General features: G+C 35.2%; 1 protein-coding gene across 1 annotated transcript in view; it reads left to right on the forward strand.

The window, feature by feature from the left end:
- The window catches only part of GPATCH2 (G-patch domain containing 2), a 119,670-nt gene that overhangs the window by 77,765 nt on the left and 18,825 nt on the right, over positions 1-23,080 (forward strand). The window contains exons 6-8 of the mRNA XM_082047835.1: positions 5,179-5,243; positions 7,614-7,653; positions 10,617-10,687. Of these exons, the coding sequence (XP_081903961.1) occupies positions 5,179-5,243; positions 7,614-7,653; positions 10,617-10,687 (176 nt within the window). The remainder of the gene's footprint in view (positions 1-5,178; positions 5,244-7,613; positions 7,654-10,616; positions 10,688-23,080) is intronic.

Below are 23,080 nucleotides of genomic sequence, written 5' to 3' on the forward strand. Positions count from 1 at the left end.
TTATTTCTGCAGAGTGAAATCCTCTCTTTCTTGTCCTTAATCCCACCATCTTTCTATATATCACTTCCAGAGTTTGTCATATGTAGTATCTTGGGCAGTGGTATATCATGTTGTGTATTTTGAGGCAAAAACCCTTAGTTACGAATACTTTTCCATCTTATCTTGTCCATCACTATAGATCTTAATTTCTCAGGCAACACAATTGTTGCGAAATGGAAGTACTTTGAATTAGAGTGCCTGTGTTTCAGTCACTACCTTGTCGTCTTGTTCAAGAAATGGTAAAAGGACTTGTAGCCAGAAGAAATTAAGAGTTATAAGATGACTCTAAACTTTATTCATATTAGAACAGTTACATCAGCTGTAGATTATGGTGTCTCTTGTGCAATGTGTTACTGGAGAGACTTTGCACCAGGAGGAAGGTGACAAGTGACGAGGCTCAAAGGTTTCCCTCGTTTCCCTGTACACTCCTATTTATTTTCCTGATTTATGCAAACAGGCCATGGTGCAGATTGTGACAGAGTTGGGCTGTGTGAAGACCCATGATATTTCTTTTGTACTTTTTGAAGGCTGATATTTTTTCTTATCCTCTAGGATATAATCCATAGTCTTTTGCTACATCTAGTAAGTTTTGTAAAAGCTGCTATTCTTAATTAGAGGAAATAGTTAGAAATATTTCCATGTCTTTTATTAGTTACCTAAGTTCCAGTAGGAGTGTGGTTAGGTTTGCTTATGGAGTAGTGTGACTTCTAGAAGCACAAACTACTAAATATATTGCTAAAAAGCCTGAAACAGGTTATTGGGTATTTCCTAGGCATTTTAATGTCTCATAAGAATAAACTTTTGAAGCCACAATTCTGTTCATGTTGTGTGTGAACTTTAAAGTGTGCTATGGTGGTTTTTTCCAAAAGTTTATCCATGAAAAGATTAAAAGAAAAAAAATACTGTATTTATATTATTAGAAACAAATCTGCTGCATTTTCTTCCTGTAAAGCATGTCAGTAAAGTAGTCTACAACACTTGTTGGACATCATCAAAATGTACTTTTTCAGATTGCACTTAACTTGCCTGTGGCTCAAGTGTTTGTTACAAAAAAAGAGAAGGCACCACCTTGTCATGGTCCATTCAGTGGACGCATGATGGTTCGTTTACCTTGATCTTGAAGCACAAAATTAAGGAGACCAAAATGCCAAGGGTTATCATTCAATCAAACAGTGTAACTTTATTATTTTGCCCATAAAGCAGCACGCGATAGAGAAAGTGGAGAAAAAGGAAAGAAAAAGGGAAGAAAGGATTATAGTTACCACCACAGGCCCAAAGGAGTCCCTATGGTCCCAAACAGCGTCCTGCCGGTACTCCGTAGTGATCCATGATCCTTTGGTGGGGAGATCTCTCTGAGGTTTGGTTAGGAACTGTTTTTTATGCTGAGCAACAGCACCCAACACCTCCTTTCTCCCATGGATTGAGGCCAATCTCCGCCTTCGTTTCGCAATGCAGACTTAACTTTGCAGGCCCAAAAAGTCCCCGCTTCGCTTGCCAAAACTTGTCTGTGCCTGCGCTGCCTCATGTTCAGGGGTCTCTTACTTCCTCCTTCTTGTGTCAGCTGGGTGACCTCAAGACCCTCTGCGGGCCCCTTTCGCATGCTCCTCTTCATTGGCCCCACAGGGAGGAGGTGGGGCAAGTTTGGCTGAGGCAGCAGGTGAAATCCATCTTCTGGACAGCAGCTATTGTTACTTGTAGTTCTGGGTATCAGAGAGTCATTGTACCACGCAGTTCTTTCTCTCAGGCCTTTTGTTTCTTGGTATCTCTCCAAGTTCCTGGTGGCGATGTTGACGCAAATACTGTTCTTCAAACCGACTCTTACACCACCCCATGGCTCAACATTGTTATCAGGATCTCATGGCAGTAACACAATCTTCAAAGAGAGACAGAAAGTATAAGAAGAAGAAAAGTGGCTTATATCTTTGTGATCCGCTTTGTGTTTTAGGGATGTCTGCGTTGAAGGGGACACTAAACAAATCGTGTGCATTAAGTACAGATATTAAATGTGTCAACCGCTTCACCATTCTCCAATTCAAAACATACAGTACCTCACTTTTTCAGTAGGAACAGTAACCTAAAGACATTAGACATAAGCAAGGGGCATTTTATGAGAAGACAGACAAGTCCACTTCAGTTCCAACGTCTTTTGTCAGATGTCTCAATCCTGCTCATCTTGACCCCTGTGGTGACGAACCATGAAGGACCGTTCCCATCAGTGCTCACTATACAGTATCAGCTCTATGATATTGTGTACTCACAGCTAATTTAGCATACATGCTAAAAACTAACACTCTTGTGTATATAAGAAGGACGTTTAATAGTGTGTAAGAATTGACCATTACTGAGAAGAGCGTCGTTAATGAATGAACCTAGTTTAAAAGGGGTCTGATCTGTCAGTCTTCTAAACACTGTCACCACAGCAAATTCTGGTTCCCTGATACACACATGTGCACTCAGAGACACACACTGATGTACATTCAATAAAAAAAAAAAAAAATCTTAGATGTACAAACCTTCAGTGCTGTTTCTTCCTAGTTACCCAACGGAAAGCTGGTACTTACTTTACCCACTGATTTCTTCTTGTGTACTGGGATTTCATCACCTAAACTACTTCTAGATAAGTAAGCTTTTTGGGCTTGTGGGGTTTTTTTTGTTTGTTTGGGGGTTTTTTTTACTGAATAAATAATTTGAACAGTTGAGAGGATATTTGTTTTGATTTTAGTGTACTGCAATCCGCTCCCACTTTCTGGAGCAATTAGCTCTCTCTTCAGTGGAGATTCAACAGATCTTTGGAGTAAATTTTTCTAATATTGAGTTAGCAGTTGAAGATGGGCAATAGGATTTGTTTTAGCATTTTACATCCTAGGTAAGTTTTGCAAAAGGGAATTAATTTACATTAACAGATTGTGAATCTTACAATAATCAGCTTTCAGTTTTATGCAAAGATCTGTATTTATGAATTATGAGTTTAGTTTTCTAAATGTTCTGAGGCTGCTTGGTAACTGAACCTCTTGGGTGTGCAAGAGAAACCTGAGCAATGTACTTTGCGATCAGTAGTAACTGTATTCCAAGCAAGTTCATATTCTCATATAAATTAATGGAAAAACATACTTCTGTGGCTTATATATTATTTTAAAACTGGCAATTTATAAAGTGATTTTTCTTGAAATTTCCATGCTTATTAAATTTCAGATTATGTATTTTGAGTAAGCTGGAAACTTAAACTTGTTTCCATAAGTATGGCTGCAGGTAAACAACCAATTTTAGTCCAGAAAATAGCTTTTGCTTCTGTCAACATGTTGTTTATTTTCTCCCTGAGATAAAAAGTTCGGTTTTCTGATATTTGTACCAAGATAAAGTCTGTAAACAAGATTAATATAGTGTGGAAAAGGTTGTCAGCAGCCCTGGCAAAGGAAATAAGTTGCCTGTACACAGAACATACTGTAAACTGAATAAAAGTGTCAGGTCTACCATGAGATAATGTGATCATGAACCTCTAACAAAGCATGACATAGGCACAGTCGGCTTTTCTTATAGCTACAGTGTAGAAAATGGATTACTATATTCCAGGGATACCCACTGGAATAGCATGAAAACCTCATTTTGAGATTAATGCAGGATGTAACTCTCAAGAGCCGAGCTACATGTTTACCTGTAGTGTTAAAGTAACAGTTTCGTTATTAATCTTAAAATGTGGAAATCACATATTAAAATATTTGCTCATATTTCTAGGTCTGTCTTTGTGAGTTGACGTTTCTCACTTATTATTAGGTGAATTATGACATTGCAAAACTAACATTTAATCACTATTTTATAGTTACCGTGTGGCTATGTAAGGCCTCAATAAGTCTAGCAAAGGAGTAAATTCCAAATGTGGGTAAACCAGTAGGTGCTGTTCTCCCATGTAACTGCCAAGGAATTTGTATGTTTGCATAGATTTTTCTGCAGTAACGTATTACCAATTCTTTCAATCACCGCCAGCCAGAAAAGTGACAACACTTTAGGGTTTCTCAGTTTGGCCCCAAGTGACATCATTCTTCAGATCAAAGAAACAGATTTTGGTCAAATACTTCAACCTCATGGAGCTTTCAAATTATTCAGTAGGTATTCATTGAAACTTTTCCAGACTCAGAGCTCTGACCACCCTGGCTCTTCTTCAGCATGAGACCAGACGAATAGGGATATTTTTCTTCCAGAGTTGAGCGCATTGTTCTTTTAATAAAAAATAGACTGCTTTTATCTGGGAATCTTCTGCTTATGTATTTTTGGCAAGCTTGGGTGTTATCACTGAGCTTTTGTGATCTCCTTTCAAAATTGGCAGAATATCTGACTTCATTCCCACCTCTGGTCATCTACTGACTATGAAACTATCTCCAAGGAACTGAAAATTTGTTCCTGCATCCTTTCCAACAGGAATAGTTTGTCTTCTGCTCTGGTTCTTCAAGCATGAGTTTCATCAGGTGGTTTCTTATTGTTCTGCTTTTACCCATCTACACATGCAGACAAACAGATTCTAAAAATAAAAATAAAGCTGTTTCAATGCATTCTTGAGCAAGAACAGAATACCATCATCTGCAAAAGTCTGCATGTGCTATCATGCATTCTTAAGACCATTCGTAAATCGAGCGTATTATGTATTTTTTTTTTCAGTGTATGTAAAACACTAGACAAGGACTACAGTACAGTGTGGTGATTATTTTCTTTGCTTTCTGCCTCACATCAACTTAAATTTCAAAAGCTTCATGATGAGATACAGAGGTTGGGAGCATTTTTTAATAAATTTATTGCTGTATTATCCATTTAATAAGGATGGTGTGTTGACTATGGGTTTTGAAATATCTTTCATTTTTTGGAGGTAAAGCACTTCATGGACTTTTTTGAAAAGTAACTTACGTCCCTGACATCTGTAAGTGTCTGACATCTGACATCCAACCAGAATTACACATAAAGCGTTTTGGTAAATCTTGTATAACACTTTCTGCACTCAGGCTTTTCATGATCACTGCAGATATTGCTAATTGCTTTTATTGTCTCTAGTGTACTGTCTCTACTTTATGTTTAATATTTGTGATATGTTTACTTAATATTGCATATTGCTACCCCATTTTTCAAAGACTTTTTTTTTCTTTTTTCCGCTAGATAACTCCAGGACCAGGCGGTAGCAGGAAAACAGTTCACTTGTCCCAGGATTCTCTTCACCATGAGTGAGTATCAGTGATGGGAGTTCTAACTTTTTATTATTGTTTGCTTTATAGTAGCACCTCTGTCCCAAAGCCACATTTTACAACTGTACAAATATGTGATAAGAGAGCCTCAGGTCAGTTACATAATGGTCTTCCTTTAGTAATATTATTTATAATCCTTAGTGATTCATTTTGTGTTTCTTAATTAACTGTGAAGTTCAGTACTTTGTAAATGTGTTTTTATTAACTTGCTAAGTATATGCTTTCCTAAAACACAACACTTGTAAGGCTAGATACCAAATACAGGTTGTTAAAAAAGACCTGCCTTATTTTTCTCCAAAGGGAAATTCAGAAATGCCAAGCTTGAGTATAGGAAAATAAACAAGCATCACATCTTTGAGTCTTAATCATGATGTATTGTGTGAGGAAGAAGTTTATCATAAATTCCACAAAAAGAGATTGAATTAATTGTTTAGACACATGTAAATAGGAAACATCATTCAGTTTGTTTAGTTACTCTGGTGTGCCATTACTGTAAACTCTTATTCTCTTCAGCTAGCAACATTAAACAACATTATTTCTTGGTTATCTCTTTTGAATACTTACAATAAGAAGATTGTATTTTCCTATATTTTCCAAATCAGAAGTCTAAAACACAGATATCTATGATTAGGAAATGATATATTTGGGGATACATTTGTATGTTCTAACTGCCACTAGATAATCATTCGCAGTTTAAAGCAAAACTTACCAAAGCACATATAGTACAAATATCAGCTCCTCAGTACCAACTGTTTTATGCTACTAATCCACATCTGTTGCACCCATAACTTCCTAATGCATGTGTTAGCTAAAGAGAGTGTGATTTTTGTTGAAGTTATTTCTACCCTAAAATAGTTCCACTGACACTTTATGTTTTTTAATTTTTTTCATGTTATTTAAACAAACAAGCAATCCTGTAATTAAGTAAATGGACAAAATCATAAAAATCAGTGTGATATGAATATCACTTTCTCATTACAAGAGGTCTTATTCTTTATGGAGGGGTTTTTTAAATGTCTAAACATGAGATGCATTCAAATTACTTTGATTTATTTTTTTGTTAGAAAAAATTTTACTGATAATAAAGAGGCACTCACCTATGAGGAATTTAGATCTAACCCATTTTATCTCTTATCTTCATCAGCTTCTGGATGTTTGTCACCTTATTTGTTTGGTCACTCACAAATGTGATGGTTTTTCTTTTCATCCACTGCCAACATCACAGTTGCGGGTACATGAAATCTCCCTGTTTTCCTCAGATATTGGACTATTCAGTGCAGTTGATGGAAGTTTCATGTCCAAAATATAAAAATGTCTACTATTTTTTATCTCAAAGTATACTTTTAAGTTTATTGCAGTCATTCTTTTTTCATTTCCAGCTTCTTTTCCTTAATCACCGTAAAAGTAGAAAAAGCATTTAGCAGTGTGCAGGTTTCAGTGACAGCTGATCTTGTGTAAAGGAAGGAGAGGGTTGACTGCCTGTCAGCAAACTCACAAAAAGTGAGTGACGAAAAGCCACAAAACTTTCAGATTTGTGACTTATAAAAAATGAGTAACTTAAACCAGATGATTTCATGGAATCTGCTTCTTCTCACTATATTAATTAAATTAAAAATTTTAGTGTCGTTATGTAACTGCTTTGGGGGGAAAAGTGAGAGTAAGCTGTATTAAATTTAACTACATCAGGAAAAAAAGCATGACTAGATTAAGTTTATAATCTTTGGTTACACTTCTAGAGGAACTTACTTGCTTTTACTGCTTTTGAGGGAAAAGTCACAATGTGAGTTCTTGTCCCTGCATGTCAACGTCTTATTCCAAATTTTCATCTCTATGAAATAAGGTTACCAATAGTCAAAATAATGTAATTATATGGAGATATGAAACCACTGAATTTCTGGACTTTGACTTTCACTTTAGATTCAAACTCAGATCTGTTTGCAACATAATACATTAACAATTACTAGGTAGTCCACTACTTAAGCATCTTTTCAGCTATAATCATTAATAAGTAACACTTCAGTGTTAAATATGGAATTACTTTTATTTATAGCACATGCATTATAGTATGTCAAAATACTGTCATTTGCGTAGTATTTTAGTTTGTCTGGCAGAATATAATTACCTATAAAGCCAGTAGCTACTTAGAAGTAAAATTTGTGGTGCATTCTTTCAAAACTGTTATAGACTTACAGAGTTCAATAAAAATATCCCATTAAAATAAAGCATAGCCAAAGGCTGTATTTTCCTGGCAGACAATAAAATACCCAAAAGCATGCACAGACTGGTCATATGACAGCATGTGCTTTGCTACTTCTATTGTTAAACCTGTCTTTTCTTTTTCTCCCACAGCCACTGGTTTGGCCCTGGGGCTAGAAAGGAACACAGCCAGGTAAGAATTGCTTTGATCAAGAACAGTTTATTTGAGATGTATAAAGGAATTTAACTACCTCTACTCCAGAGGTAGTGGGCTAAATTTTAAGAAATCATAAACAAAGCAGATATGATTTCATACTTTCTTGTAAGGGAACATATTAACAGGAGTGCATTTCAAAAAGTCCCTTAATTAAGAATCTTTAATGAGTCACTTAATTTCAGCTAAATATATTTGAGTTTTAATGGTTTAAATGAAAAGTCTGGTCATTTTTTCAATGATTTTGTTAATCACAATATCTCCAAATGTTGCATTTCTCAAAATGTTGGAAAGCAAACAACTGGACTCACAAAATCAAGAAACACAGAACAGCGACAAGAGTGGGCAGGCAGACAGGTTTCTACAGGAAAATCTTCAATTCTGTTTTTCTACATTTCATTGGTTAATATGACCAGAGCAGTAAAAAAGAAATGTTAGATTTCCATCATGGTGCAGATATTGGTAGAAGTATCTCAGAAGTTTGTCTGCTGGGGTCGACCCCTACAGTGCAGTCCCTAGAGGTCCAAGCCTAGAGATGCGGTTGAGGGAACATGAAGACATGTTTAAATTTCATTACCAACATAGCACTTGTTTCTTTAGCCTGTCTTCAGACATGGAAGAATGCCTTTCTTGATTGATGGTAGTAAGGTCTAAACAGAATATGCTGTTCAAGAACTTAAAAATGTGAAAACCAGTCTAGTTCTGTTTCATAACTGTATCGTTAACTTCAACTATTCAGTCAAAGTAGCTAAATACATCAACATTCCATTGAAATTTAAGACTAAAGTTGCATAGTACATTTTTCAAGTTGGTTAAAATTTATATTACACAGTTGATTTCATTAGATCTGTGCCAGTTTGTTAGTGCATTTACAAATTTCAGTAGATTTGAAATTTCAAAAGGAAATAAGATCTGTAGGAACTTTGGTGGTTCATCTTGGGCTGATCCATCAAGACTTGTAGCTTCAGTAAGTCATAGTTTAAATCAGCGTATACTCTTTCCTGTCCCCTCCCCCTTCTTTTGAACTCCAGAGCGAGCTGATTCTCAGTTCTATTACTTGCCCAAAATTGCCAGAATGGATAAAACAGCACAGTTTTAGTTGTAAATTGTGAACTTCTAACATTTTACGGTAAGCTGACACTTAACATCTAAACAGATGGCTTTATATTATTTACATTTAACTCTCATTATTTTGAAACACATCTCCTAGTAGAAGCAGCACATTTAAAAAAGCATTTTAAGTATTAGTGTGCTTAATCTTAATAATGATAAAAAGTTTTCTTGGGCTAATCTTCATCCTATTCCTGAAGTGTTTGTGTTATAAGTCATCAAATTTTCTAGATCAGAATGAGGGATTTTTATTTTTTTAATTGGATTTTATAATGTATTTATTGTCTCATATAACAGAGTAGTTAACTAAAGAGGTACTGTGTATGTCTTCAAATATTCTAAGCTTAAAACAGTATGGAAATTTCCATGCTGAGAAATACGTTAACCTACATCATATGTACTGGCAATATCCAGTATAGAGTGCAGAAAATGTCTGTTTAGCTGGTATATGATGGCAATTTAATTAAGCTTTAGTAGATTTGAATTAATTTTAAATATTTACACATTTATTTTGTATTTCCTAAGAGCTGTGTTTTCCAGACTTATATGAAGTTCACTGTATTTGTAACTTACATGTTATTGATGAATTGTGAACTAAAGCTAATGTCATCAAATATAGGCACTACTGGTACATAATGGGTTCTGGTTTTTAGGCACATAAAATAAATTAGAATGATGGTGCAAGGTAATTATGACAATTTTGACAGCCTATAAAATTCACTAGATCCATGGTGTATAACTATTGGTTGCGTGGGTTTACTACTTTCTCTTTTAATTAATTTCTGGAATTGAAGTTATTATGTTACAAGTAATTAACTAGCCAAATTCAAAGTCTGGCAGGTGATCTGTATTTGTACATGCTATAAATACAATTTACTTATCAGCCAGAGAGTATTGATAACAGCAAGACTGTCCTCCTCAGCCTGATCATGAAATAGATACACCTTGTACGAATACCATGCTGGTAAAAATCCTGGCTACATTTAAACATTAATTGCTCTGATTTGTTGATGATAAGAAAATGAAAAAAATATTTTATCACAGTAAGGCCCCTTATCTTTATGTGTCCTTCAGGTTGCCTTTTAAAACCTGACTGCACTATTTTTACTGCATCTGAAAAATAGATAGTTGTAATTATCAGGAATGTTCCTCATATAAGAAGCAAACTATAGAGAGTTCAGGAAAACATACTGAAGTGTCATTTTGCAGATAGGTGTCAGTTTTTTGAGGCCATGCTCATGTACAACATTAAGATGATGTTGGCTGAGTCGTAAAGTTCATCATTCCCTAAGTTCCAGAACCTGAGTCACAATTTCAGTTAAAAAAATCTTTCGTTATTCCTACTTCCTCACTCTTATGCGAAGCTTTAATCCTGTGTTTTAGTTGATTGTGCAGCTTTCAAATTACAAAAGCTCCTGGGGCTTAGAAGAGTTTGTAACTGTTCCGTAACTGCTTAGATACAAGTGCCAGCCTGAATAGTTTTTTGTAATTGAAGTGTTCTCCAACATTTTTCATAATATCATTTTGAAAATTTAAATTGAAATTGTGAAAATTGTAAAATTGTACAGATAAGATAATTGCATGGCTTTCTAATATGCTTTAAGAATGTTTTAATGTTTACATTTTCAATTATTTAGGTATTTTTAATTAGTGGATATATCTTAATCTTAGCTACTACTGTAAAATTTTATTAGATGTGCATCTCTTTAAGTCTTGGGTGAAAACTATTGCAAGGTTACTCATGACAGGAAAGAACAGAATTGTCGGGTAAACATTTCTAAAAGCAAATAAAGGTATTGGTTGTGAGACTGGTCTGAACTTTTTTTTAATAGCTTCAGCTCTTGCGAGACAACCGATCAGAGAGAGGACACAAGAAGAACAGCTCTGTAAAAACAGCTAGTAGGTGAGTTAATGCTGCAGCTGTCACTAATACTCTTTATGAATTTGCTAATTTCTTAACTCTCAGTTTTTCATATAATGACACCATTCTTTGGAGAATTTTCAGGAGCCTTCTTTACTTTCAAGAATTTAATTTATACAGCATGATCTTTGCCTAAAATATGGGTATTAGACTTTATTGGTGATGATATCCAACTACACTTACTAAACTTAATCTTAGTAAACATCAGAATTAAATGGATGCCAAAGTAAGGTTTGTGCTTCTGGCATGTAAGTTAAGTACTGAAAGTGTTTAAATTTACCATTATGCATACATGTTTTTCAGGTTGAGAAGATAACTCAAATACTGTAACACTTACATTGTTCTTATATCATATTATGACAATAAAAATTTCATTGTGAGGATTTATTAAAAACAAATCTAGTTCTATCCTCCAGCTTCTTTCCTCCCTTTCAAAAGACAAAAAGTTCAACACTTGACTGCTGGGCAATAGTCTAGGAGTCTCTTCTTAGGGGGTTGTTTACATATGTTACTTGATGAATCTATTCTGCCAAATAATTAATTTAATTCTAATATATTTGTAAATGAGAAACTACAGAAATATTTCCCTTACTGTGCAGAATACCTTACACAATTTTTGTTGTTCTGTAAACATGACAGTGTGCTATCAAATCACTTTTTTCAATAAGTTATAGCAATTTATATCATCATGTAATACTATGGTTTTGAGTGAGACTGCTCTCTTTCAGGCACTTGTCTTTTAGTATATATGTGGTCATCCTGAACTAAGTTTTTAATATTGTTAAATACCTGCTTTGGTTAATACCTGGAAGGGGAGACCAATAATTCTTTCAAAAATACACATATTAAATATGAATTTATTTCATAGTAAACAAGTTCTGGTTACATGGTCTAAAACACTGATTATGCAAGTGTCAGTCAACAATCTTCAGAAATGGTGATTATCTTTGTCTATTAAACATTTTATATTAGGCCAAAAAAATGTTGACAATTTCTGCATATGTTTCCTGGCAAGTGCACTTGTTAAATCATATTTTTGCTCAGAATTTTAGAATGAGAGTTCACTTTAGATATGCATTTTCACTATAAATGCACTCTTACTATCAGGCTGCTTTCATGAAACTGAGAGTATAAAGTGGATACAAAGTGAGCAGTAAGAGAGATTATATTTACAGTAATTTTAGTATCTTTTTTATCCAGTAGCAATGTAAAAAAGTGTTTGAGGAATTCAGAATCATGACTTATGTGTTTGATATTCTGACCAGTGAAGCTCTTATGAAGTGATTGCTACCTACACAAGCAGATAGAATTGAGATTTTTAAAATGCCATTAAATACCTGAAGTGATCTTCAACTTCTCTTTGTGTCCACTCAGCAGGACGGTAGTAGACTGTTATCCCAGTAAACATCTGGCAGGGTTGTGTAGAAGCAATAGGTTGCAAATCTAAGACCAAAGACTGGCATTTTCTGTAAAAGATCTGTAATATCGAAGTAAGACTTATATAAACCATTTTTATAATGTACATAAGGCCGCAGAATATTATCATACTTTAATACCCTTAAAAACAACACGGTCACCTGCTGACATCTCCTGGAACCATCATCTCTGTTTTCAAAGGCTTTTTCCTTCAGATGGAGGCAGGTTATCTCAAATAGTTATTTGTGCTTTTTCAGAAAACCACTGTTTTCTCTGCCTACCATGGAAACCTTACTATTAGTTCTTTAAAGTGACTTGAAGAGAAGTTCTCAAACTTCTATGAAAATTATATTTTTAACAGGCCGTCTGCTGTCTCTTAGAATAACAAGCTGTATACGTCCTATTTACAAGATGTATATTGAACGAATTTTAACCTGATACACATCAGATTTATCTGTGGTTAATATCAAAGGCTGGGTTTGTTATGACTTGATTTGAAATTATCACTTCTACCAGAAGGGTTAATCTTAATTTCATCAGGCAATACAGAGAATGAAAATGTTTCTCCTTTACAAGGTACCTATAGAAATTACTGGTTTAGTAGCAAATATTGTTCACAGTTAATAAAACAGTGAACATTGCCTTAGTTGCAAAGGTACATCTTCATTACCGTGTATGAAATCTTAAAATGGAAATCACTTAGATTTTCGCATATGTCCATGTCACTGAACTACAATGATACCAATCAAATGTCACAAGGTTAAGTTACAGAATTAAGTCACAGTGTAGTGTATCTTCCATCATTTCAGTGTACTACATGCTTATGCAGTTAAACCCTGTAGAATACAAGTGTTTAGTCACACCTGAAAGTAGGAAGCTTTCTCACATTTTACAAAGCTTTCTCAAATTAGTTCTTGCATGTGTTGAACTATTACAGTTGACACATCAAGGTAACCCAGATGAGTAACCCCCGTAAAAAGAGGCATACAAAAAATAATGGCTGTGACCTTATATTGTCTTACTATTCGTTGCTAAATGCAGTAATAGAACAGCAGCACTGGGTAAGTATTGGACATTCTGTAAAAATATTGTACCTATCCAGAATACAGTTTAATCTGCTTTTCCACAAGACTGAATTTCTCTAGATCTTTGTATGCCTTTTACACAACTGTATGTCATGTCTTTTGCTTCCTATTTTGTAAGACCTTTTTTCTGGTTTTCATATGTATATGAGATATGTACACACACACACATTTGTCTTTGCTTACCCGACTTTTCTTACCCCTTTTGGATGACTGAACACAGTTCTTGTCTCAGTGTGTAGACAATATGTAAATACCCGTATTACATTAGAACAGTGACTTGTGGAATAATTTACTCTATAAATACATCAGAAAGGTGTGGAGCTGTCTCTTCGTGTTGGAATAATACTGATACTTTCTGTGTGAGCTTTACTGTACTGGGTTGCTAATATTCAGTTACTTCTGTAAAAATGAATAACAATGAGCCAATCCTATATAAACTAACGTGATCTCCTACTAGTCCCAAGGTAATTAGATTGTTGAGAACTGTTGATATGGCTACTGATGTATGCTACTGAGTAGCATAGTCTTGTATCACAAAACCAAGAACCTGGATAAATCCAGTTCAACACACGTGGTGTTCTGTGTTCAACACACTTAAATATATATACACCTGTTAATGCTACCTTTACAGAGATGCTTTAATTTTAATCTACAAATATGTAGTTTTCGCATAAATTATTTAAATTATATAAATGGTACTAGGGAATACTGGGTTAGCAGCTGCATTTATTTCTCCTGTATAGCCTTGAATAAGTTACATTATCTCTCTACATCAGGACAAGAACAGTCCCCTCCCCAATCCAGCTATGCTGCTTGAAGGTGTTAATTCTTCTAGCTGCTTGTCTTTATCCTCTGCTCTTTTGCCAGTTAAAGGGTTTTTTGTCTGCATTTTTTAATATGCTCTGGGCAAAACCAGCCTGGTTAGCTCAACTCACCTATTTAAATTAAATTGGCTGGTTTTGTACAAACCATATTAGGGAGTGCTCGCATGATTTCTTCCTCCGGCAGAGCTGTGGAGATGATAATCTCCAGCAGATGTGTGATAACAAATAGCTTGGGATAGTAATGTCTTCATCTGGCGCAGTTGTTAGCAGACCAAATGTCTGTCTGTACCCCGGGGCTGTGGGCAAACAATTGAACATGATTGAGTTATGGCGAGTTAACAAGTTGCTGCTTGGCAGCTGAACTGCCAGAGCCGCTCGTGTGCTCATTGTTTGCCTGCTCCTGTTGTGGGGTAAAACACATTTTCTTAAGTTACCTTTGTAAAATTTTAGAAAAATGAATTGTACCTAGAGAAGATTCCCTAGGGCTAAGAGATTCATTTGGTCAGCTGCGAAGACAGCATTGAACAGTATTTTGCTGAGCTGCTATTACATGACTTGGAGCATGTGATGATGTTGTTAAATATATGGGGGGCAGCCATCACACAGCTGTCCGCCTGTCTCGTAATATTTAATGTATTTATCCTCACAATACTCTTATGAAGTTGGGAAGTACTTTTATCCGCATTTGACAGAATAGCCAGAATACTTAAGCAACTTAATACTTTGCCCTTGATCATCTAGTTCATGCCATAACTAGTTAATTTATGCTTTAATCTAGTAAAAACAGAATTGCAGATTGGGAAAACAACAGACTACTAAATATGTTAAACTTGTGTTATTGTTTACTGTACATAATTGTCCTGTGTCATATTTCTTTTGCGGTGTGTTCCTGTTAAGTATCATTATTTATTTTACTTACAAATTTATTTTTTCTTACTCTACTGTAAGTAGCATTTGTGACACATACATCAATTAAGAAACTGAAAGGAAAATAGTGCCCAAATTTTCACAGCTTACTGTTTTTTGTTGGGTTTTTTTGTCATATCTTGATAATTCTGTGTTGGCTTTCCACACTCAAATTGTCCCCCAGAGACCTTTAAAAGGAAAAAAAAAAAAAAATATTTGTAGTTCTTGTGCAGCTCAGTCGTGGGTTTAAAGAAGACTAAGTCATACTGACAAAAGTGATTTCAAGGTGGAGTAGAATTATATAATACAAGTCGTTTTTCAAGTAGCTAAGCGATGTTGTGTTAACAATCTAGTCCATGTAGCAGCAGCTTAGTATGAAAGAGTTGGCCACGTCTTGTGAGTGCAAAGTAGACCATAGCTTGATGTAGAGGTGGTACGTTGATATTTCTTCAAAAATCAGCAAGCGCCACCTGTTCAGCTGTTACTTTATTGTGAAGGGAGGGCTGCATGCCAGTGATCGCCTGTTGCTTCTCTATTGTGAGCCGACAAGAAATCTTTGAAGTCTTCTCCTGAACAGCACAGTTGGGGATACGGGTCTTTGCACGTGTGGAGGAGACGTTCAGGAAAGCAGCCTCGGGAAGCAGTGTGAGAAGGGTTACGTGAAGGAAATACATCAGATTCTACTAAATGGTGATGTGTCAGTAAAAACCCAGAACATTAGTCTTAACTTGCCCATGTTTTCTGCAATGGTCTCTTTCTTTCCTTTACCTAGTTGTTCTCAATCCAGTTTAAATATGTGCCTTGTGTTGCTATGAGAAGATGACTCTCAAGCATTTTCATAACTAACAGTATTATCTATGAATTAGGATTTAAAGAAAGCTCCTAAGGGAAAAGTGACACCAAACCTGATAGGAGTTTTTCAGAAGTGTATTATTGCTTTGATTAGAAATATGACTTTCTGCCTTTCCCAGTTTGGAAGGCAAACCCCTGTTTGTACATTTGCACAGCGCTTGTTCATTTTTATTTGATGATATGGATCATGTTTTGTTGTTTTTTTTTTTTTTTTTACACAAATAGCATTACAGCTGCTCTTTATTTGATCTTCTAAAGAGACAAAGATGTGCAAGGATTCTGCGTGCTCCGTCTTTCCCACCGTGTCATCTGTTGTTTGGGAAAGAGTCCTAATTTGCAGCAGATACAAAACTATTTGTTGAGTTGCAGGTTTGCCAGAAATAAATGAAACCATTAATTACTACATTTTTTGAGCAGCTGTTAATGGATTGGGATAAGAAAACTGTACATTAGACTACTGGTTAATTACAAGAACTGTAATTGTTTAATGTGGCTTTTGCGGAATGAAATTGCAGTACCAGAGGAGGTAAATTCAACCAGTTTTTGAAAATTATACATGAAAATGTGCACATGCTTACACTGCATTAAAGCTAAGGAATGCATAGCTGTTTTACTAGGTGATTCACTTCTGCTGTCATATGAACACATATTCCCAGCAAAAATACTTTTAAAATGAAGTAATAGTTAAATAAACATTTTAATTCAAGTGTAAAATTAATAAAGGTAGATAGTTAATATCTTGTAACCCCAGAGCTAATAATGGAGGAGATTCAGATGTAACATTAAAATCCAAATGTGTTTACATCATTAGAAATTAACAACTAAGCAGTTTTATCTCCTCTTTGGAGTGCCATGAAGCAGTAACTGTACTGTTATGATTGGTGCTTAATAATATTTGCAGTTCCAGATTAAATTATGTGAATGTTTGAGGACACATTGCTTTCCTCCCTTGCTGTCACCTTCAGAGACAACATTATTCCATCGGTTTGGTATTTTTCTTTGGGAAGAATAAAAGATGGTGCCATTTTGGAAGAGGGCAATTCCTGATTGAGCTTTCTATACTGTGGCCCTGTTTTTAAGGTCCCAACAACATTTTTATTTGGGAGAGGTGGACAAGATGACAGCAGTTTTATTGTTATTTAAAATATAGCCAGTATGTGATGCTTTAATTTTATGGAAGTCTTCAAGCCTCAGTATTTGGTTCATGGGTAGATTTAAAATATCCATTGATTAAATGAACATTAGTCATTAAGTATCTTAAAAGTATCATATTTTAACTCAACTACCATAATGAGGATATTTGCAAAAGTAGCATAAATTTTGAAAAGACCATGCTCTGTTTTGAAAATATATTTTTCTATGTGATCTGAGCAGTCTCATTGCATCAGTGCAAAACTAGTTAAGTACAAAGCCACAAGACAAATTTCATTGGTTTTGCACTAAAATCTAATATGCTTTATAATATTGTACATAAATAAACTGCTAAATGATGCTGAAAATTTTTCATTTTAAGTTGAATTCCAGGTACACATTAGTATGTTAACTAACAAGTAGTTAGTCCCAATTTAAAAAAAAAAAAAAAAAAAGTATAATAAAATCAGATAACCTCTAGAAATTATGTAGTCCTGGATCCACCTGATGTACCATCTGGATTGAATTTTTCCCTGAATGAACTGATAGCAAATTTCTCATTTTCAAGTACCTGAATTTTAGCACATGGTATCCTTGTTTCTCACACTCAGCTACATTAGCCTCTCTCTTCGTTCTGCTCAGGTTTGTGTTCCAATTTGGGAGTCTCAGCGTACCTGTCAAAATGCTAGTGGCATAAGGATAATGTTAATTTGGGCTTCAGAGGTGTGAAGACTATTCCTGCTATTTAAAGTCTGGGCAGGAGCCATGAACAATAACTTGCACTGCAGTTCCACAAACTATTCAACCTGTTGTTAAGCAGCATTGCAATCAGAAGAGGCTGGTTTGCAGTCTGGTTTTGCACCACTTGTTCGTCCCAGTATCTCCCTGGCCATGAGAAATTTAGATCTTGTCTGTCTGGTTCACGACACAGACACATGAAAGCTGCTTACCGCAAATATAAGGATGCATAGCCATGCATGAAGGAAGGATGGGTTTGCCTCTTTCTGTTCTTATTATAAATTAAACTGCTCATGCAATTTTTACATTGAGTTCTTACTAATCTTGAAGGGATCCCTGAATCTCATATCCATAAAGCAGCATCCACTGGTGTGCATTCACTAAAATCCTGAGGCACAGACACACTGACTCAGACTATGGGTTTGTGTAAGGAGAGAGGTGGTTTAGAAGAAAATTGGAGTAGTTTGTTCCCAATTTCGTAGAATTTTTCCTGTTTATTTTATTTGATATTTTGAAATTGCGAATATTTACTATAATACATTTAAGCCTATCTGGAAAATAATGTTCAGTAACTGTCCTAGCCAAAAAGAAGAAAAGGGCACTGTTCAGCTTTCTCATTTTTTGGATTTCGTAGTTTGTTTGCCAAGGCTTCTGTTATTTTATATATATATACACACATGTATTTAGAAGTTTTAATATAATTAATTAATAATGTAGAGCAGGAGGACATAAGTGAAGCTTTTGCTCTTAAAAAATTTTGAAACTGAAAAGGACAAAAAAGAGAAATCAATATTTCACTTCCTCTTATCTGCTCTCCTTTTTTATTAGAAAGGCAAATTTTTCTTTCCCTCCTACTGACACAGACCCCTTGTACTCAATGGAGTTCCATGTGAATTACTGAGGGGAATGAGTGCAGAGTGTTATGAAGTATAATTTGCTTAATATTCAGTCTTACGTTTAGTGATTCTTTTTTCTCCACTCCTTATCCCAGCTTGCACACAATTATGTCTAAGTTTATCAGATTGACTGTATTATAACTGTACTATCTTGGACAGACAATTAGATTGTTTGAAGAGTTGTTTCTCAAGCATAGTATTAAAAATAGGGAAGTAGAGGGACTAAGGAGGAGAATGATGCTGGGTTCAGCTGCAGACCTGTTATTTTCTTGGAACTGGTTGGAAGGCAGTAGGTTAAGGACTGACCAATAGTGTTTGTAATGTGACAAAAAGCTTCTGGATCACTGGTCAAGATCTAGGTCTGAATGACTGATTAAAAATCATTACATTGTGCTGGCTGTTTACCTACATTAATTGAATTATTGCTCTCTTATAGTGGACCAAGTTCATTCATGCCTGCTCACCTTCACAGCACAGATGTAAAGAAAGGAACTGATATAATAGATTGAGTGTCTCCAGCCTGATAAGACATTTTCCTTGTTCCATTTCTAAGCCACTGTATTAGATGTTTGTGGATTTTTGTAGTTTTTCTTCTTGCTTTGTAAAAGTAAAGGATTTTGAATATGGTTCTAAAGTTTGAAGTAATTTAATCTACTCTATATGAATGTAATCCAGAACTATATAGGTAGAATGTGATTTTTTTAAGTCTTTTCAACATAGTAGATTTGTCCTGCACTGACTTTATTTAGTGAATGTCATGCTTAGTAAACAAATGTATGTCCAGAAATAGCTGGAAGAAATAGTGTAGCTGAGTAAGCTATTGAGTCCGTCTGTGGAAGTATCTGTTCAAGCCCACGGTTATTGCTCAAGTCATAAAGATTTTTTCCAAATCATTTCAGAGCTGGATCAGGGCCCATAGGTCTTTGATATCAACAATGTTGTTGCAACATGAAGAAAAACAGAAGAATGTTTGCTTTAGAATTTTAAAACAATATTGTCCTGTAACAGGATGTTATTCTAGTAGAGCAACCTATTTTCTAACTATGTTTCACCATTACACACACAAGGGCATTATTCATTTGTATCACGTGTTGGTTGACATTAAAACAATAAAACAATATTTTCTGTCAAAAATATTTAGAAATATTCTCAATGAATATAAAATCTATGTTCTGAATGAGTATAAATGTTAATTTCCTTTCTTGAAAATGTGAAATCAGGTCATTTGTTGAAGAAAACTAGGTTTTAGCTATTTAATTTTTAGCAGAAGTGGATTTTTTGTTTGTTTTATTCCCTCAGTGTTCCTTGGTGACTTGTTTGTACACCAGGATATTGGTTTGGATTTGCCTTTGTTTAATTCATATACTTTTGATCAATTCCAACTCATGCCCAATTATATTACACTAAATTAACATAATTCAACAGATGTTGATATTTAAATGTTTTCTGGCATTCACATCTTGGACAGCTGTCTTAGAGCTTGGGGAAAAGGCAAACATTTAGAGTTAAATGCTGAACATATGCTTAAATTACTAATTAGAAACAAGAAAAAACAATGCATTATCCTTTCTGAGGGCAGTAGGCGTCCACTACAGAAATTTTTTCTAGAGACTCAATTCACAAGTAAAGTACATTAGTGACTTGAGATTTCATGTCAAAACATATGTAGTGATATAAGTTTTTATTTTCCATTGTGCTTGCTGATATTATTCCAGTATGGACTTGAGTGTGTAGATTTGTAGAGTTCAGGAAAAATTTGGACTACTTTTGTGTCTGAATGACACTTAAAAGTGCTGAAAAAGGTAACAGAAAGGAACATATTAGGATTTTGTATTAGGTGATGAAGTAATCTGATGGGGCCAGGGGAGGATTGTGTTCTTCACGTAAGAGGATTCCACTAGGCCTTTCAATAATAAAGGTATGTCACCCTTATGTTTAAAGTTATGTTGTGAACAGATTGGCATCATATAAAAGCAGTTTGATAGAGTTGCATGGTTTTATCACATCTGCTTAAGATTTAATAAAAGGAAAATGAAGTGCATAGCACCTGTGGTTAGTGCAATGGCTTTCACACTTTTGAAGGCAGATGAAGCAATCTGTTGTATAGATGATGTCATTCTCTAGACAAGTCTGAAGAAAAGCTTTACTGTTTGTAAAAAATGTGAAGGAATCAAGCGTGGAACTGATTTCACCGGAATGGTGTCTGCTGCATAAACATTGTATTTCTTTATTGTATTGCCAGTTCTTTAGCAGTGAATGAAAAGTTTCTGTAAAGGTTCTTAATGTATTTTATAGACAAGGCTGATTTGCAGCAGTATTCGTCTACCACTCTTAGCCAAGAGAGAAATTCTTCCAACACTGTCAACACTATGGTGCTGGGACAAGTGGGGATGGTTCTTTCTACAACTTCCAGAAAGTTAGCATGAGGAAATATGTATGAATTTGTATATTTTTTTCACATATTAAAAACAAAATCAAGCAAACTATAAAACAAGAATTTAAAGTTTCTGATTTTCAGGAATCTGGATATATCCTTGATACTATGTATCACTGATGCTGCTTTCACGTGTTCTATAAAAGCCATGAAATCCTTCTAATTGAGTGGGAGGGTTTGATGGAAGTAGAACTAGACTTCATGTACAGCCTGAGCATATATCTCAGTGTCCCTTCATTGAAAGTATTTTTTTTCTGGAAAAGAGGCTCAGGTGTCCACCAGGAATGCAGCTGTCACAGTAGCTTTGGTGTAGGCTGTGCTGAGCATTTAATACACTGCCTGCCTAAATGGCCACCAGGCACACATGCGTGTGATGTGTTTCTGTGACAAATAACTAAACATATTCCAGACACTGATTTGACCTGAAGTCAAGTACATTTGTACTGTGTGGTTTATCTCAAATGTTCTTAAAAAAATATTACTTGATTGTTTCTCAAAATTGCCCTATACCATAATACTAAGGTGTGGAGGCCAGATCTTCATTGTTAATGCAACTGTTTTGTTCACTCTTACCCATCTTCATCTACTCCCCAGAACGCTGGCCTCAAAGTAGTGTCCTGTGCATCTGCCCAAAGTGCACATGCACATATTTTACAGACTGAAAGAATGTAGGTACCTTCTTCAGAATGGACAAGAAGCCATCCCTCCCTAATTGTCCACAAGGTCACATATGTTCCTGCATATGTTACTCTAATCTGAGTGTTCAAATGGAGACCAGAGGCTGTGTCTGTGTTTTGGCCAAGCTGTGTGCTACAAGGAAAAGAGGAAATTTTTCCTTATAAAATTCCTTAGCCATTGTTTTTACATAATTTTTTCCTGAAAAACAAATGTGCCTTCCATTTTTTGGTGTAATATTACGAAATCATCATGCATCTTTTCTGTGGCTGTATTGAGATACATACCAGAGGCAAAGGTTAGAAGTATTCGTTATACCTACGTAATACAGAATAACCTTCCCAAATTTACAGCACCCGTTGCCTGGGGTGTGCCTTTGATGTGATACCTTTTGATTAAGTTCATATTTCTGGAGACTCAGGCAAATGGAAGTGTAGAATTTCGTGTTCATCTTATCTATAATAATTAGCTAATAGTGTAACTGGACATTTAGAAATACATATATAACAGGTTTTTAATGGTATTTATGTCTAAACTGATCATAAAATGTTCCATTGACTCTATTATATGTTCTGTGGATGCTCGTGAAGTCAGTCTGTGACTTGTGGAAATCTAGGAAGGTACAGTAAGAATTAAAGTCCATCTAAGCTCTCTTATTTAAGCAGTGCTAATGGATGCACTTCCATTGGCCTCCAGATACATCAGGGTCTACATTTTAAGCCAGGGAAGAAATGAGATAATCTGTACTGCAGGTCCATTCTGTATATAGGATATAAGCACCATTTCTGTGATATTTTTGTGTTAGTGGTACTTGAATAATGGAATATTTGCTCAGATTATTCTTTGATTTTATAAAATTGACCTGTTCCACACATTACATTTTTTTAATCATTTTATTGGCTTGCTTCTCTGTTACACAAATGTGAGTTGTTTTTTTCATTGTTAACTACTGCTGTGAACATTGTTTCCCATACTCTCTACTCAATTCAAGTTTATAAGAAATTGTCCAGTTATTTCAAGCTTAAAGTGATTCACGGTCCTCACTGCATTCTCTCTTCAGTCATATCCATATTCATATCTATTTTGTATCTATATTTTAAGACTGGGGACTGACAGTTTCAATTAAATTTCCCCTTCAAAATAATTCTCTCAAGTCCCTTCTAAAATGCAAACTGGTCAGCTCTTGCCTTATTGTAATCTCTTGTGAAAGAAGTTCACTTATAAATGTTTGTTGAGCCTCTCCATTAGCTGAAGCATTCAGTGGCGATAAACTTGTAGAGTTCTACAGCCATCTGCAGGAATGTGTCGATACTGTGGCAGAATGGTGTGTCACTGCTTACCCTGGATTTGTTCCTCACTTGAGAGATGTTGATTGGAATATAATGGGTAGGAAAGTACTGATCATTGCCGATTCATCT

The sequence above is a fragment of the Streptopelia decaocto genome (assembly GCF_964273445.1).
Source record: "Streptopelia decaocto genome assembly, chromosome: 3".
In the NCBI taxonomy this organism is placed as follows: domain Eukaryota; kingdom Metazoa; phylum Chordata; class Aves; order Columbiformes; family Columbidae; genus Streptopelia; species Streptopelia decaocto.